The sequence below is a fragment of the Delphinus delphis genome, chromosome 13 (genome assembly GCF_949987515.2).
Source record: "Delphinus delphis chromosome 13, mDelDel1.2, whole genome shotgun sequence".
Classification (NCBI taxonomy): Eukaryota; Metazoa; Chordata; class Mammalia; order Artiodactyla; family Delphinidae; genus Delphinus; species Delphinus delphis.
In genome coordinates this window covers 9,716,816-9,733,002 of record NC_082695.1, presented here as the reverse complement: position 1 = coordinate 9,733,002, position 16,187 = coordinate 9,716,816, and the positions used below count along the sequence as shown (strand labels likewise).

The 16,187-nt window shown below is 41.8% G+C and overlaps 1 protein-coding gene across 1 annotated transcript in view; it reads right to left on the bottom strand.

The window, feature by feature from the left end:
• CIT (citron rho-interacting serine/threonine kinase) overlaps window positions 1–16,187 on the bottom strand; it is a 168,159-nt gene that overhangs the window by 127,057 nt on the left and 24,915 nt on the right. The window contains exons 5-8 of the mRNA XM_060029296.1: window positions 9,439–9,581; window positions 8,438–8,531; window positions 2,243–2,446; window positions 648–801 (exon numbers count right to left, since the gene is read on the bottom strand). Of these exons, the coding sequence (XP_059885279.1) occupies window positions 648–801; window positions 2,243–2,446; window positions 8,438–8,531; window positions 9,439–9,581 (595 nt within the window). The remainder of the gene's footprint in view (window positions 1–647; window positions 802–2,242; window positions 2,447–8,437; window positions 8,532–9,438; window positions 9,582–16,187) is intronic.

The window sequence follows — 16,187 nt, the reverse complement described above, 5'->3', positions numbered from 1 at the left end:
CCAAGAATAAAAAGGTTGAAAAAAACCCACCAATTTGTAAAACACCAAGCATTTTGCATTTGTTGATAATAAATCAGGTCTTTGTTTTTAATGAATTTAGTTTGCACTAATGGATAACAAGGCGATGTATGAATGAATCCACTGTGCATGTGCATTATAGGTTTTACATGCTTGTGAGCAAAGACAAATATTTTAGAGGGAAACAAAAGAACACAGCAAGGCATTCATGGCTTTAGGGCAGGCTTGGCCATTAGCAGAGCAACCCTGGCACTTTGCCTAATCTGAGTCTTTTTCCTATTCTTGTGAACGAAATAGTTAGGTCCACTCTTCTTCTGGGAAGAAATTCTGTCAAACCAAGTGACAACCTTCACTCTCTATCAATCTGTGCCTCTAATGTACTGAGGGGTAATAATCCAAAGGCCACATAAACACAGAGTTTGTTTAAGTGACCCAGTTCTGTGCCAACAATGTTAAAGAAGACTTATTACTAAAGACAGCTACATCATTACCCTTTTCTACTCCTATAAGTAATTAAAACCCTTACTTATATAATTTATACCAGCTTCTGTGGGCCAGAGTAATTTCAGATCATTCTTAAGCGTTTCTTAATCCCAACACTGGAATTGAAGGAACACGACTCTACTTACAGTTTCGAATGTCACTCCAGTCGATTTTAGAGAAGAAAGGATGACAGCAAAGGCCTTCAAACTTCAGTCTCTCTTTCTGGCCACACAACAAACTTTGGATCAGATCAAGTAATTCACTGCTAACTTTGGGATCATCTGGAAACTTCAAAAACCGCTATTTCAAAAAAATAATAATAATTATTATTCCCTTAGCAAATTCAGCTTCTCATGTCTCCAAGTTAAAAAAGTAATTCTCGTATACGCAAGTTTCTTTCTTTTTTTTTTTTTTAAGAAGGAAGTTTTATGCCCTCTTAACTTGGGACCAAAGACATGTTCCCAAAATAAACAGCCTATTCATATCAATAGGCCTAGCTCCCTTGCAAGGGTTCAATACCCTTCATAACTTGATCCCTGTACCCTCTCCCATCTCATCTAGCTACACTCCCCACCTCGCTGTTTGCCAACCAACAACAATGAGCTATTTAAAGCTGTCTGAACAAATCACTCTGCCCTCTCTGCCCAGAAGGCCCTCCCCAACCTCAGCCCCTCTTCCCTGCCTACCTCCCGGCCTCCCTCTCCCACCCTATCACTCACTCCCTCCTGCGTGCTCCCCGTATTCTGCTTTTGCACATACACGGTGTATTTTGATTTGTGTGATGATGGAGAAAGAAGGCCGAGAGGGCCTTTCTCCTTCTTGCCCATAACTGCAAACCTGGTACCTAACACCTAACAGTGCCTAGTGCGATTCACTCGTTACTGAATGAATGGATGGAAATGAAGGAAACAAATGAGCCCCAAGCATCATCTCAGGGGAAACTTTAACTCAGGAGTAGACTCCGGAATAACAAATAATGTATGTATGTATTAAGCATACAGAAAGTGTACTATACATAGAAAAATATGCATTAAGCATCCCAGGAAGAAATTGGATGATATATAAAAACCTGTGAAATACATTCTTTTTCCTTTTGGTTGAAACTAAAACATAGATATTCATCATATCCTTAAGAAATGGGCTTACTATAGTGACAAATACAGTTATTAGAAAATAGGTTTAATTCTACTTTATGTATCTATTACTGTATTTCTAATCCATGTCTTTGACTTTTACTACCATGTTTGACAGCCAGCAGTACTAAGCAGTATTGCATATAAGAACATGGATTTCAAAGCCAGACTGCCTGTGCTATTTTGGGCAAGTTACTTAACCACTCTGTGCTTTGGCTTCCTCATCTGTAAAATGAAAATAATAATATCATCTACCTCACAGGATTGTTTGAGGATTCACCAAGTTAATGAACTATATTTCACAAATTTTAAGACTCCCATTTTATTCACATTTGACAACACTGAAATCAATGAAATATCCTAGATTAATGGGCAGCAGTTTTTCTTTTTTAATGGTACATAAAATGATGGCATAAGCTTATAATTACTGGCAGCTGAGAGTCAATATAATACAATTAATAAAGCATTTAGAACCGCTTTTGGCGTAAAATGCTATATAAAGTAGTTGTTATTATCCAGAACTGCTGGTTTACATTATAAACTTTCATTCGCACAATTTTAAACGACATTTCTCAATATTACTTCAAAATCTAATAATGGCTCTTTACCTGGAAATTCATGATGTTACTGAAGGTTCTGGCTGAGGTTCCCTCAGTGAATGGGGACCTTCCATAAACCATCTCATAAGCAATAACTCCCACTGACCACCAATCACAGTCTAGGCCATAGGCACCTCTTCCATCCCCATTCAGGACGGTCAACACTTCAGGGGCCATGTAATCTGGGGTCCCAACTGGGAGTTTGGCATTCACCTGGAAACCCATAAATAAAATGAACACAGCAAATTTTCAATTATCCTCAAATGGATTACCAACAGACATAAGCTGATTTGCCACTGATTACTATTCTCCCAGGCACTTGAACTTTCTGTCAAGTGGCACAGCATCAGGAAAAGCAAATGATTCACTAACTTTAAAAAAAAAAAAAAAAAAAACACATAATATAATCCAAAGGCAAAGGGCCCAGGGTTGTTGATGATACATACATTTAGTTACACAAATGAGAGTTGGGTATATGCCTACAAAGGAAGATGTCGTTCCTGATACATCTTACTGATATGACAGAACTTCTCTTACGTATGAAAACAGTAAAATGATAACAACATGTAAAGATGAATCTAAAAGATCTACTCATGATTGAAAAACTGGCAGCTAGCTGGCAACACAATACTGCAAGCATGTGTTATATCTCAAGTTTAAATATTTGGAGTCAACATTCCTATTCGGCCCACCCGCAGGGCAAGACATGATAAATAATTTCTACCAGAGGTCAAATGTTAATGAGTTCATTTTCCTCACCCCGAAATCCCGTTTCTGTGGTTCCCTCCCCACTGTTCAGAGACCCAGAGCCCTCCAATCCTATGGTACCGAAGCACCTGATCTTGACAAAGAAATATCAGGACAATGTACGAGGTCTTTTTATAAAGCTAATATATTCCACTTAAAGAACTGTTCTTATTTCTGAGAATTTGTCCTTCTGACTGGTTTAGTGTTTAAACATACTTTGTTTCTTGAAATGATGCAGATGAAAAGGGTATGTTTTCTGCCCCTCACCCCCACTCCTTCCTAGGCAACCTAGTAAGCTGGCAAACTTTCGGTCTTCAAAATTGTCTTGAAGTTTTATTGAATCATGAAATTTGAAGTCTAAGGATCACCTCTCTAACCTTATTCCTCATCAAAACAGAGAGGGCCTGATGTTAGTCACATATTGGGTTGACCAGTTGTCCAATAACCCTACATCTAAAAAGGCTTCTCTCACAGCAGCAGCTACATGGTGCAAAAGAACTCTCTCCCCATTAAAGGGTGTTAATTGCCCCTGAGTGAGCTGAGAGATTTTATAGGTATGGCCACATACCTTTAAGGCTGGGCTTTATATCAAGAACGTCAATTTGCTTTGCTTTGCTTTGCTTTGCTTTGAATGGAGATTGAGAGGAAAGTCAATGTTTAGAGAAGATGCTAAGAGGTCTCCTTTCCCCAGTGACAAAGACCCAAGCTCTTCCAGCCCGAAACTTTAATCTGGTCTATTCCTCTGCCTCAAAGACCCATTGTTATAGGAAACAAAATCATTGTCCCTACTCCCTCTCTTTTCACCCCTTCCCTCAGGCCCATCCCAGGCTTTTTTCAAACCCTAAACCCAGAAAGCAGTGTGATACTGTTATTCTTGACACCAGTCAGCCATCACTTTGAGCAATAGGGCTTCCACTGCAAACACATGCCTGGGAAAGTTAGATGGTCACGCCACCCAAGAAACCCACAGGCCTGTGCTGAGGGACTAAAGTGAGGAGAGAGGAGAAAATATTTGGTCTAAGACAGGACACCTTAAGCTTGAGGAAATGAGTGTAGCTTTGGTCAAGGGGAGGCCTTGATTTCGGGAAGCTTGAGCCAAGACTTCTGTCTTTTAATGTGTGTGTGTTAATGAGCTCAGCACAGAACTGAGATTAAATTACAAGATTTGGGGGGAAAAAAAAAATCCTGAATGCTGACAACTAGAAATAAATATCTTTTTTTTTTTAAATTGGGGTATAGTTGTTTTACAATATCTTTAAAATATCAAAACAAGAGAAGAAAAACTGTTACATCTTGGTTTGACTAGGTATTGGTAATGCCACTGTACAGTTGATTAAATGCTTACCCTTTATGCCTATTTTGCAAAACCATTAATACACAATCCTCAAATATTCATCATTTCTATGTATTAGATTTTATTTTATCATCACACTAGATTGTTTGGGGATAATTCAGTTCTCCTGAATATCCTTAGGAGATGGCAGCTCCCAGGGCTTGGTCACTTACTCACAACCAAAGAATTGAAAGGAAGTTGACTGGGTCATGTTGATAAGCACGACCCAGCAAAAGGTATAAACTGTCAATGCCTCATTTTCAAACTAATGGTTAGACTTACCAAAGAGTTGGATAACTCTGCAACTGTTTTTGCCCCATAACAGGTATGTGATTATACACATTTATGTCTAACAATTTTGTAAATTTCCAAAATTAAAAAAAAAAATTCCCTAGCTTGCTTTCTGTACTTCTCCTACCACAGTAATTAATATCAATTAACAAAGACTTTTAATGAAAATTAATGGCTCCTAAGTTTCCATTAGTTACTGACCTCCAAGTACATTAAACCTGTTCAACATGTAATCTGACACATCTTGATAAGGATTTTGCAAGATCCTTTCACTATCCTCTGGTGGCAATTCACAGCCAGCTACTCTGGGTGAGATATTAAAAGTGGGACCGTGTACTAGGAGCGCAGCCTGACTGCCGTATAACCATCTGACAAGGCCCCAGTTTTACTGAACTTTAATTTTCCCTGTATTGACAGGGAAGAAAATATACCAGTTCAGGAGGAGACAACAATAAAATGACTAGGAGACAGAAGAGTCTGTCACATTTTCGAGAGACAGAGGGTTGAAAAGAAAAGAAAGGAGGGAAGGAGGGGATTAACCCAGCAGTTTCTTTTACAAGCAGAAAGCAGATGGAGAAGAAGGTAAGAAAAACAGTCTTCCTCCTCCCAATTCCCTTCCTGTAAAAATGCTTATACGTAAAACTGTTTCAAACCTAACTTTACTCCTCTAGCTGCCCAGGGTAAACATACACCTGCAGAAGCAGCCAGAAAAAATATTCTCGCTGTTGTTCCTCTCATGGAAAAGTAATAAAATCTTTTCACTCCTCCATAAATCTCAAAAAGGGCTATCTCCTATGAGTTTCCAACTGCTAAATGGGTAGTGATTATCTCTTAACATGCTATATAATGCTCTTTATTTATAATCTCCTTACAACTGTTTTCACAAGGGCTGAGTGAGACAGACTGGAACTGTTAGCTGTTTGCCATTCCCTGAGATTCTAATAAGGTGAAGTGGGTGACATCCCTGCTCAACACCCAAACTTCCAGGCAGTATGGTCCACCTGGAGGAACATAATGAAAATACTCCCAAGCAACATTCTGGCTAAAAAGCTTAAATATAAAGACAATGGAAGATGGGAAACTCAACAGATCTAAGATTCACAAATATCCAAAATACAGTGACCATATGTGGCAGGTGGTAGGGAAAAGGATGAATGGATTTCAGGTAACATACAACAATTTCAGCAAGTGTGAACTATATTTTACATAGTATATTTTGAGTACTAAAAAAAAACTTTTAAAACCTACTTTAGACCTATAAAACATTCTATTTAAAGGAAACACGGTTCACCCACCATCGCTGATCAAAAATACAAAAAAAAAAAGTATAATTCTGTATCCATACTTGATCTAGATTGCAAATTGTTGATCTTTTATAACAAAAGGGCCTTTGCACTTAAAGCAGTGCTAAAAATTCCTTCTCATCTGCTTGTCACATTCTGGCCCTAAGAGCACAAAGTTCTGGGGAGGCTATTCTCTAAGAGGAGAGGAGCTACAACATTCTCAAGTGTGTAGGACTGAGGGCCATTATCTCCTTGACCATCGAGCGGCAAATAAACCTGAGTGCCTCCGGAGGCTCCCCGCCTGAAGGGAGTGTTGCTACCGCTCGCAGAATTGGAAAGGGCAGTTTGCAGCACTGAAAAATAGACATTTAAAATGAAGAGGAGTCCTGTCTCTCCACTGAGGGCTCTGAAGACAGCGATTCCAGATGCAGAGATAGGACCTTACTCTTTATTCCCATTTATTTCCCAAGCAGTGACTCTGGATCATAACGGAGTTTTCTCAGTAGGTTTTCTTATCGCAAACACACATTGCCAGCTAGAAGTGATAAGCCTTCTGATGCTTCTCAGTCCACGGCTGAGGTTCTCCACCAGGGGTGATTCTGTCCCCCAGGGAACACTGGGCAATGTCTGGAGACATTTTGGTTGCCACAACTGGAGGGGAGGGTGTCACTGGCATCCGGTGGGTAGAGACCAGGGATGCAGCTAAACATCCTACAATACACAGGACAGCACCACCCCCAACAAAGAATTCGCTAGACCAAAATGTCAGAGGTGCTGACTACATATCTAGGCTTCATTGTATTTCTAGATGCCTGATTTTATTAAGGTCATTAATGCAAGGTATAGGTTTTTGAATCCCAGATGATAAAACTTTGCATGATTTAACTTTTTTTCTGTACTTCATTCCACTAAATTGAATACCTAATTTTTCATGCCTGTTTCTTCTTTTTTTTTTTTTTTTTTTTTTTTGGTCTGCATTGGGTCCTCGTTGCTGCGCGTGGGCTTTCTCTAGCTGTGGCGAGCGGGGGCTACTCTTGGTTGTGGTGTGCGGATTTCTCATTGCAGTGGCTTCTCTTGTTGTGGAGCATGGGCTCTAGGCACACGGGCTTCAGTAGTTGTGGCTCACGGGCTCTAGAGAGCAGGCTCAGTAGTTGTGGCTCGCTGGCTCTAAAGCGCAGGCTCAGTAGTTGTGGCGCACGGGCATAGTTGCTCCGTGTCATATGGGAACTTCCCGGACCAGGGCTCGAGCCCGTGTCCCCTGCACTGGCAGGCGGATTCTTAACCACTGCGTCACCAGGGAAGCCCTCATGCCTGTTTCTGAATTGTACATAACTTTTAAAACATAAAATTCTTTGATACTCTAATCTAATTATTAACGTAATGATCAAGTGTAATAGATTATAAGCACATAATCTGAGGGGGGGGGATAAAAAACAACCAGTGCTAAGGTGGAAAAACCCTGACCTCAGACAAGGTAAGCAGCCTGTTTCTCCAAGAGCCTGAACCTGAAGGAAGTTATGTCAAGTGGGCCTCAGATCTACAGAACAGGGAGGCCAAACCCTGGAATGCAAACAGTTAACAAAACCCGGATCCTTTTCCTCGCATCAACATAATAATACCCACCTTTCCTCCAAGGAACTTGAGGGAAAAAAAGGAAATTTTATATATTGCCCTTCATAAGGACTAAACTCTCAGACCCAGGAGGCATTCTGAAGAGCAGCCACCCCTCACCTCTTCATTTCTGCATTTTAACTAGACCCAGTATTTTCTAGATGAAGAATAAAAGCCGAAGTTTCTAAGGATTTGTCCAGATCACCAAGTGATTCAGTTGGGAAGTTAGTCTTAAAATCTAAGTCAATTTTTTCTTAGACATACCATTTTTTTTGCATAGTTGACCTGAAAATTTACATTTTAGTGTGTACCAACTTTATTAGGTTTCTAAATTCTAATTTTCTTTTACTTTATCTTTTTCCTAAAGTATTCTCACTCTTGACCTCAATAGCTACCCTCTTGCCTTCCTATTAGCACATGGAATACAGCTTAATTTTTACCAAAGGTCCAGGATTCAGAATCGACATTTTGAGTACTTGGTTCTTAATGCTTAATGCTTGGTTCAAATTCTCTGGTGATTACTTTCAATTTCATTGCATAGGAAATAGAGGATTTGAGATAAATTAGGTTACATTTCACCAAAATATTTAAAGTGAAAAAGAAAATGTAACAGAAGACAATCTATTAACAAGCAAGGAAAAAGAAGGGAAAAACAAAATAAGCATTTTCCCATCTTTTAATCCAAACTATAAGAATGTTCCTAAAAATGTTTTGTAGGGTATTAACAGGTATTTTACATAAAAGGGTACCAGATCAAGTAAGTCTGGAAAATCGCTGTGTCCCCATCCCCACCCACCCTGCAGAGAAATCATTTCACACACTGACAGACGAGGGCTCCAGAATGTCACTCAACTTTATCCCATGTTTTCCAAATTTATGAGGACCTCAGAACACTTTGTAGTATAAGCTCTATTAAGTTATCTTATTCTATTTTGTTACCATCTTATTTGAGTTCATTTTAGCAGCTGATCCAAAATCCACCAGCTTGATGTGTCCCATTCGGTCAATGAGGATGTTCTCGGGCTTGATGTCTCTGTAAGAAAATCAAGGCCACAAATTAGTGTTATCTTCTCCATGACAATCATCAAGCAACTGCTAACCTAGGCTCTTCCTTCAGCCAAGAATCTTAGTGCCTGTGGTTTTGCCATACAGACCTCCCTACTGATGGACATACATAATAAGCATTTTGCAAAACAAATTTAAGTAAAAGAATGAGAGAGAAAGAATAGAAGGGAAGGAGGGGAGAAAGAGAGGGAGGAAGGAGAAGGGAGGCAGAGAAGGAAAGGGAACAAAATAAATGTTATTAGATGGGTTATTTCTCCTCGAGACACACATTTTACCTCAGGAGCGCTAAGGCCACAAAAAGCTAGGGGATGTGCCCAAGGCCATGTGGCTAGTCAATGGAAAAACTGAGACGCTATTCAGGATTTTGCGGTTCCTGGTCTAACCATCATTCCATTCCCACAACATTCTCAGATGCTCGTAAAACACGTAAAACACGAGCTGAGTGAAGATGTAAAGAAACACTTTTCAACGGAGGATGCGGGGGCACACCTTTGTCAATTACTAACGGGCAAGGTCAGAAGTACAACTACACACACTTCTGTTCCTCTGGGGCATGCTGCCTCCTTGCACAAATCAAATTCAGTTTTCTACCACAGCACCCAGAGAACCCATGCAAGAGTTCCCGGTCTTATTAGGTGCATTGACAGATCCTACCAGCAAACGTGAGAATGTCACAATTTTAGATCTATTTCCCTGTTGAATGGGTAAGCTGAAACATCTGCCATTTTGGAAAATTTGCTTTCAGTAAATTATGGTGAAGATGGGCTAAAAATTGGATGAAGCATTATTTTCATGCTGAAATCATTCACTCTATTTTAGGAACTCTTAGATGATACAGACAAATCCCCAGTCAACTACCAGAGAGCCTCACTTACCGATGTACATATCCCATCTGATGAACGCTGTGAACAGCCAAAATGAGTTCAGCTAGGTAAAACTGAATCATATTTTCATCTAATTGGTCCTCATATCTGTTCAAAAGTGACAGCAAATCCCCTCCAGGCTGATATTCCATGACCTGTATAGAATGCCAAAGTTATTAATTCTTCATACAGCCAAAAAAGGGGGAATGTTCTCAATCGGATCCTCGAATACTACCTGACATGTTATAATTACAATGTCTCCACAAAGCAATGAAGATGCATGAGACATACTGTAAGTCATGTAGGACAAGGTCCCTGCCCTAAGGAAGTTACACCCGTTACCCAAGAGAATCAATACAATGAAAGATGAATCCTAAACGCCATGTGCAATGTTTGCAAGGCAAGCTTGAAAAGTTGAATTAAATCTACCCACTCACCCACCCACCCAAGGAGACACCCCAGACATTCCCTGGGATTAGGTACATAGCATAGACAGAAATTCCTGGAGGGCAAGAAATCCTCTTGCATCCTTTCTGCATTTCCCTCAGCACCCAGCAGAATACAGGAGATGGGCAATAAACATGATACAATCTCTTCCTTAAACAGTGTGGAAGGCAACCTGACCATCTCTGTTAAAAATTTTAAGTGTGAACATATACCCTCTGAACCAGTAATTCTGCTTCCGATGATTTATTTTACAGGAACTTACAATAGTTTGGAGATAGACAGATAAAGAGATTCAATGAAGCACTGTTTGTAACATGGGAAAAAGAAACCCTGGAAATCACCCAAACAGCCATTACTAAGAGACTGCTAAAATATGATTTATCTAAACTATGGGACAAGAGGCAGATACTAAAAATGAATGGACTCGATCTATTCATTCTGCCATGGAAAGCCATCTATGATGATATATAGTGATGCCCTAAAGAGGATACAGTAAAACTTTTTTGTGATTAAAAAAACATATATTACATTTGTTAGTATATACTTAAGGGAAAAAACCTGGAAGAATATAAAGTACAGCCTCAGGGAAAATGTTTGATTAGCAAAAGAAAGTCTTCCACCCCAAGAAACTGAAATCCTTCCTCCGTCTGATGATAACCGGGGGTGACATTCCTGAGTCGACACGAGGCTTGGAGGCTCATCTGCCCAAGAGGCTTCAAACCTCAGCCCGGTGACTTCACCTCTCTGCCTCTCAGTTTTGTCCTCTGTAAAATGGGGATAAGACTGAGTCCCTCGCAATGCTGTGCCTGGCGGCCACGAGATCCTCCACTGCTGTTCGAGTCCTTTCCTTTCCCTGAATTCACGGCACCATCCTCTCTGCTCTGGCCGGGAGAAGATGGGGACCCATTTTGACCGTGTCTGCATCCGCGTCAACCCCTCCTGTCCTTTGCTCTGATTTCCCATTTTAAAGTGTGGCTCATAGCCACACTTTAAATGTCTTTTATTTTAAGCTGTCTCAAACCCTTTCTGGAAAGAGGCAAGATTCAAATAAAAGTCTTTAAAAAAAAAAAAAAACACTAAATCTCACAAACCACTGCATTCCAGAAGCCAACTCTGGGATGTGAATTCTCTTCATCCTCCTCCAAACTTCTGTTTGCTTTCAGTCCAGAATTAGAAGAAAGTTCTAGTCAAGTAAGATATGGAGCATCTGCACACGTCCCCAGAGGCCCCAGGCTGGTCCAGTAAAGACTCTGCCTAGCACCAGGTCAACCCCACACAGGGGACCCTGGGAGGGGCCAGTGACTTGCATGCCTTCCCCAAGAGCCCCTCGTCACCTGGCATCTTACACGTAGCAATACTCAAGCAGATACTGGACAATTTGATCTAAGGTTCCATTTGCACTGCAACTGCTGGGAAAAAAAACTGATTTATGAACTAACAAGAACAGCAGCACTGAGAAGGGGCGGCAGCTGACATGCAGACTTTATTTTCCCCAAAGTCTTGGCAGACGTAAGCTGCTCGTGCCGGTCCTCAAAGAGCCAGCAGGAGGCACCTGGCTGCCTGTAGCTCACCCACGTGTCCCAGCCTGGTTCTCCACAGGCCCTGGGTACACGGGTGAATGCTAATTTTTTACGTCTGTTTTAAATATATATTGTCATTAAAAAGGTCTTAAATATCCACACACACAAAGAAAATTCACACATAATAACAGAAGTACTCATGCTTTTAGAACCAAAATGTCTTAAAATATAATAAGAACAATGCATATTTATGACGACACGTTGCAGTTATAAATTTTCTAATCAGGCTCTATTAAAGATGTGAAAAAAATAGAACGGCTTGCGAGTTTAAGGCTGAGAAAGTCAAGCATGTAGCAACTGCTGGCCACTTTTAAGAGCTCACGAATGGACCACTATTTAACACTTAGCGGTGACTCCTGAAGATTCTATTTGTAATGACTCGTGAAAAATAGTTCAGAAAATCAAAGCCATCTCTTCGAAAGGCAAAAAGATACATATTCTCTGCTCCTATTCAGAAGATCCAAATTCCTAAGCTGAAAATCCCCACCCAAACTAGATTAGTCAAACAATTTTGACTGGTCAAACAATTTTCCATTTCTTCAAAAGAGCTCGTCAATAAGCAAGAAAAATGACAACAGCTGCTAGGCAGCATGCTCTGCAACATGAGGTCAAGAAAGATGTACTAAACGACAAACCTCCTTATCAAAGAACCTAATCAGACTTGACCCACCAACAAGATTCTAGATTACCATACTGCAAATTCCAACCGTGCATTAGGAGAATTTAGTTTGGGCATTTACTGGGTAAATTTGGCTGCCCCAAGATGTTACCCCATTCCCAAACTATCTTACCGGGGTACAGTCACTCATCCTGGGATGAATGGAGCCCAAGGGAACATAGCTTGTGTGTGGTCAAGCCAAGTTTCATCGATCTTGCTGTTGAGGCTAAAGAAATAATCAAGAACCAGGACTTGGACACTTTCAGAAAACACTTTTGCACTCTCAAAAACGGTACCAAATCAAGAGCCTCCAGAAAAGGGAATCCTTCTACACTGCTGGTGGGAATGTAAGTTGGTGCAGCCACTATGGAAAACAGTAGGAAGGCTCCTCAGAAAACTGAAAATAGAGCTGCCATATGATCCAGCAATCCCACTCCTTGGCATATACCTGGACAAAACTCTAATTCAAAAAGATACACGCACCCCATGTTCATAGCAACACTATTCACAACAGCCAAGATGGAAACAAGCTAAATGTCTGTCAACAGATAAATGGACAAAGAAGGTGTGGTATATAAATACAATGGAATCCTACTCAGCCATAAAAAAAGAACGAAATAATGCCATTTGCAGCAACATGGATGCAACTACAGATTATCATACCAAGTGAAGTAAGTCAGAAAAAGACAAATACCACATGATATCACTTATACGTGGAATCTAAAATGTGACACAAATAAACCTATCTACGCAACAGAAACAGAATCACAAACATAGAGTACAGACTGGTAGTTGCCGAGCGGGTTGGGGGAAGGATGGAGTGGGAGGTTGGGGTGAGCAGATGTAAGCTTTTAAATATAGAATGGATAAACAACAAGGTCCTACTGTATGGCACAGGGAACTACATTCAATATCTTATGATAAATCGTAATGGAAAAGAATATGAAAAAAAGAATATATATATATATGTATAACTGAATCACTGCTGTACAGCAGAAATTAGCACGACATTGTAAATCAACTAGACTTCATTTAAAAAAAAAAAAAAAGAGGCTCCAAAAGCATCATCAAGTCACAAAGCAAGAGTTCTCAAGTCTTCATACCAGATGACACGCTGTAAACCAAAGACCGGGGTCAGCAGAACTGACGAACAAATTAGACCAAAGTCACCACCCAGGCTGTGCCAGACAGTCCATTCACAGCATTTGGATTTGCCCCCCAAAATGACTCCATGCCTGATTTTTTACTATTCAGAGATGCTCAGGGAGGCAATGTTCCACCCAGAAATGTGGCTCCTAACCCAAGAAAACTGGCAAGTCCTCTAGGCAGAGCTTCTCAAAACTGCATGTACACCAGAATCACCTGGGGAAGCACTTTTTTTAAATGGATAAAACACATTCATCCACATAAATATGTGAGTGCCTATTATGTGCCAGGCACTATTCCAGATATCAGGAAAACAGCAGGGACTAAAACAGACAAAAATCCCTGCCTTCGTGGAACTGTAATTCTAGTAGAATGAAAAAGAATTCAGCAGTATGAAAGGGTAAAGTATGTCTCTTCCTCGTCTCAACCATTCAGGGAGCTTGCTAAAAACGTGGAGTCCACGGACCAACCCCAGACTTCATGGACAAGCTCCAGGGGTGGGGTCCAGGAATCTGCATTTTTAAGGAGCTACTGGGGTGATGCTGATGCAGCCAACCCAGAACTTATTTTTTTTTAATGTTTTCATTTATTAGTTTCTTTTTTTTGTTTATTTTTGGGTTTTTTGGGCCCACTCTGCATGGCATGCGGGATCTTAGTTCCCCGACCAGGGATGAAACCCGTGCCCCCTGCAGTGGAAGCTCGAAGTCCTAACATCCTAACCACCGGACCGCCAGGGAGGTCTCCACCCAGCATTTTATTGAGACCCGATGCTGATGAGGCTGCGGAGGCATCACGGGTCCTTACTGCAACTAAATGACACGCTTCTACAGCAGAGGCGCCCCAGTTTGAAGCCTGGCTTTAATACACCCCTCACTTCTGCTGCTTACATTTTTCCACTGACTTCCTGGAGCCATTCCGCGTATCAAGACAAGATCACTGGCAACAAAGGGCTGGAACATAACCAGTCCATGAGCACTGAAGCTACGATCCTGCATCCTTGCAAGGACGGGAGATGTCCCTGCAGGCCACCCCAAGAGTGATCACCAAGGCATGGTAATCAGAGACCAGGGAGATGAGAAGACGGAAAACAGCCCTACAGTGAAACAGCCCTGAACAATGTGACAACCCTGCAGATGGCAGAGAAGCACAGCAGCTGACAGACCAGCCTGGCTTGGAGCTATAATGGACTTGCTCTTTTAAAGCAAAGACGGTCCGGCCAACAGAGACAGACCCTTCTGATGGCAGCAGCTGCAGATGCTAATTAAAGGGCAAATCTTACATGTGTTCGGTTTGGAAGAAGCAGCAGCTTCTCTGCTGGTGTCTGCATCTATACTCCGAGTGCTGGGATGGCAATTCCCACCAGTTGTGTTGTGTCTGGAACAAAGGATAAATGTGTGTATTTGTTGTGTGTGTGCATGCATGCACATACACACGCATGCTTGCATGTATGTGTGTGCGTATCGGGGTAGATATGTAATAGCTCTTTAGCGTTCTATCCCAATTTGCATACTGGTGTCATCAGAGGCATACCGTGCTGGCCACATCTTAGAAACGTGTCCTTGAAATGCCTGCACTACAATCAGCATGACTGAAAGTGCCCTGAAAATGGAAGGATGCTGTTGGCATCATTACCCGCCCTGCCCAGTGTACGTGATCTTTGGCACGGGGGAGGAGGGAATGGATACTCCAAGCAGAGTGGCCCCTGGCACAAACCCTAAATTATTTTTTGAAGGGCAAGGTGACCAAGAGAAAAAGAGTGAAGGCCCTTTATTTCAGAAAATACGAATCCCAGCCTGAGTCATCCTTCTGTTCAAAAAAATCCTCATCGAGCATCAAATCATCCAGAGTCTTGGCAAGAAATTGCACACTCAAACTAGGTAACTGAGGCCATTAACTGAGGACAAGCCTATCTGTAAAGGTGTGGGTGAGGTTAAAGGAAATGAACACGGGATGCTGAGGCACCCCGGGACTAGTAACAGCAGGGGAGTAGGTACCATTCGTTGGCCTGAGAGGGCAAGGAAAGGGGTCTCAGGTGTGTACACTATTACTGAAGAAACAGAAGCAAGAAGCAGTAACCAGAAACTAGCTACGGCTACAGGACAATGGTTCTCCAAGTGGGGTCCCCAGACCAGCAACAGCAGCATCACCTGGGAACTGGTCAGAAATGCAAATTCCTGGGCCCCACCTCCACCCCCACTGGATCAGCAACTCTGAATGTGGGCCAGGCAAACCGGGACACCGTAGGAAAACTGTAGCCCCGAAAACGGTGGGACTCTAAATGCCCTCACTGGAGAGGGACTTCCTGGTGGTCCCGTGGGTAAGACTCCGTGCTCCCAATGCAGCGGGCCCAGGTTCGATCCCTGGTCAGGGAAATAGATCCTGAATGCATGCCGCAACTAAGAGTCTGCATGCCGCAACTAAGAAGCCCACACATCACAACAAAGAACGCGCATGCCGCACCTAAGACCGGCACAGCCAAAATAAATAAATAAATATTTTTAAACAAATAAATAAATAAATGCACTCACTTGAAATATGCCTCAAAAGACCAACACACAAAAAAACTACTTCAGAGAGCCCGCCTGCCGATGGAGGGGACACCGGTTCGTGCCCCGGTCTGGGAAGATCCCACATGCCGCGGAGCGGCTGGGCCCGTGAGCCATGGCCGCTGAGCCTGCGCGTCCGGAGCCTGTGCTCCGCAACGGGAGAGGCCACAACAGTGAGAGGCCCGTGTACCGCAAAAAAAAAAAACAAAAAACTACTTCAAAGGCACTGATAATTCAAAGAACCTCCTGAGGCAATAACACACTCAGCAACTGAATTGGAGTCAATAAGACATGTTAATATTTCATTTCACCCATGAGAAAATTGAAGCCGGAAAGGCCAATGACTCCAGAGAGACCAAGCAAGGTACAGGAATAAAACAAGAA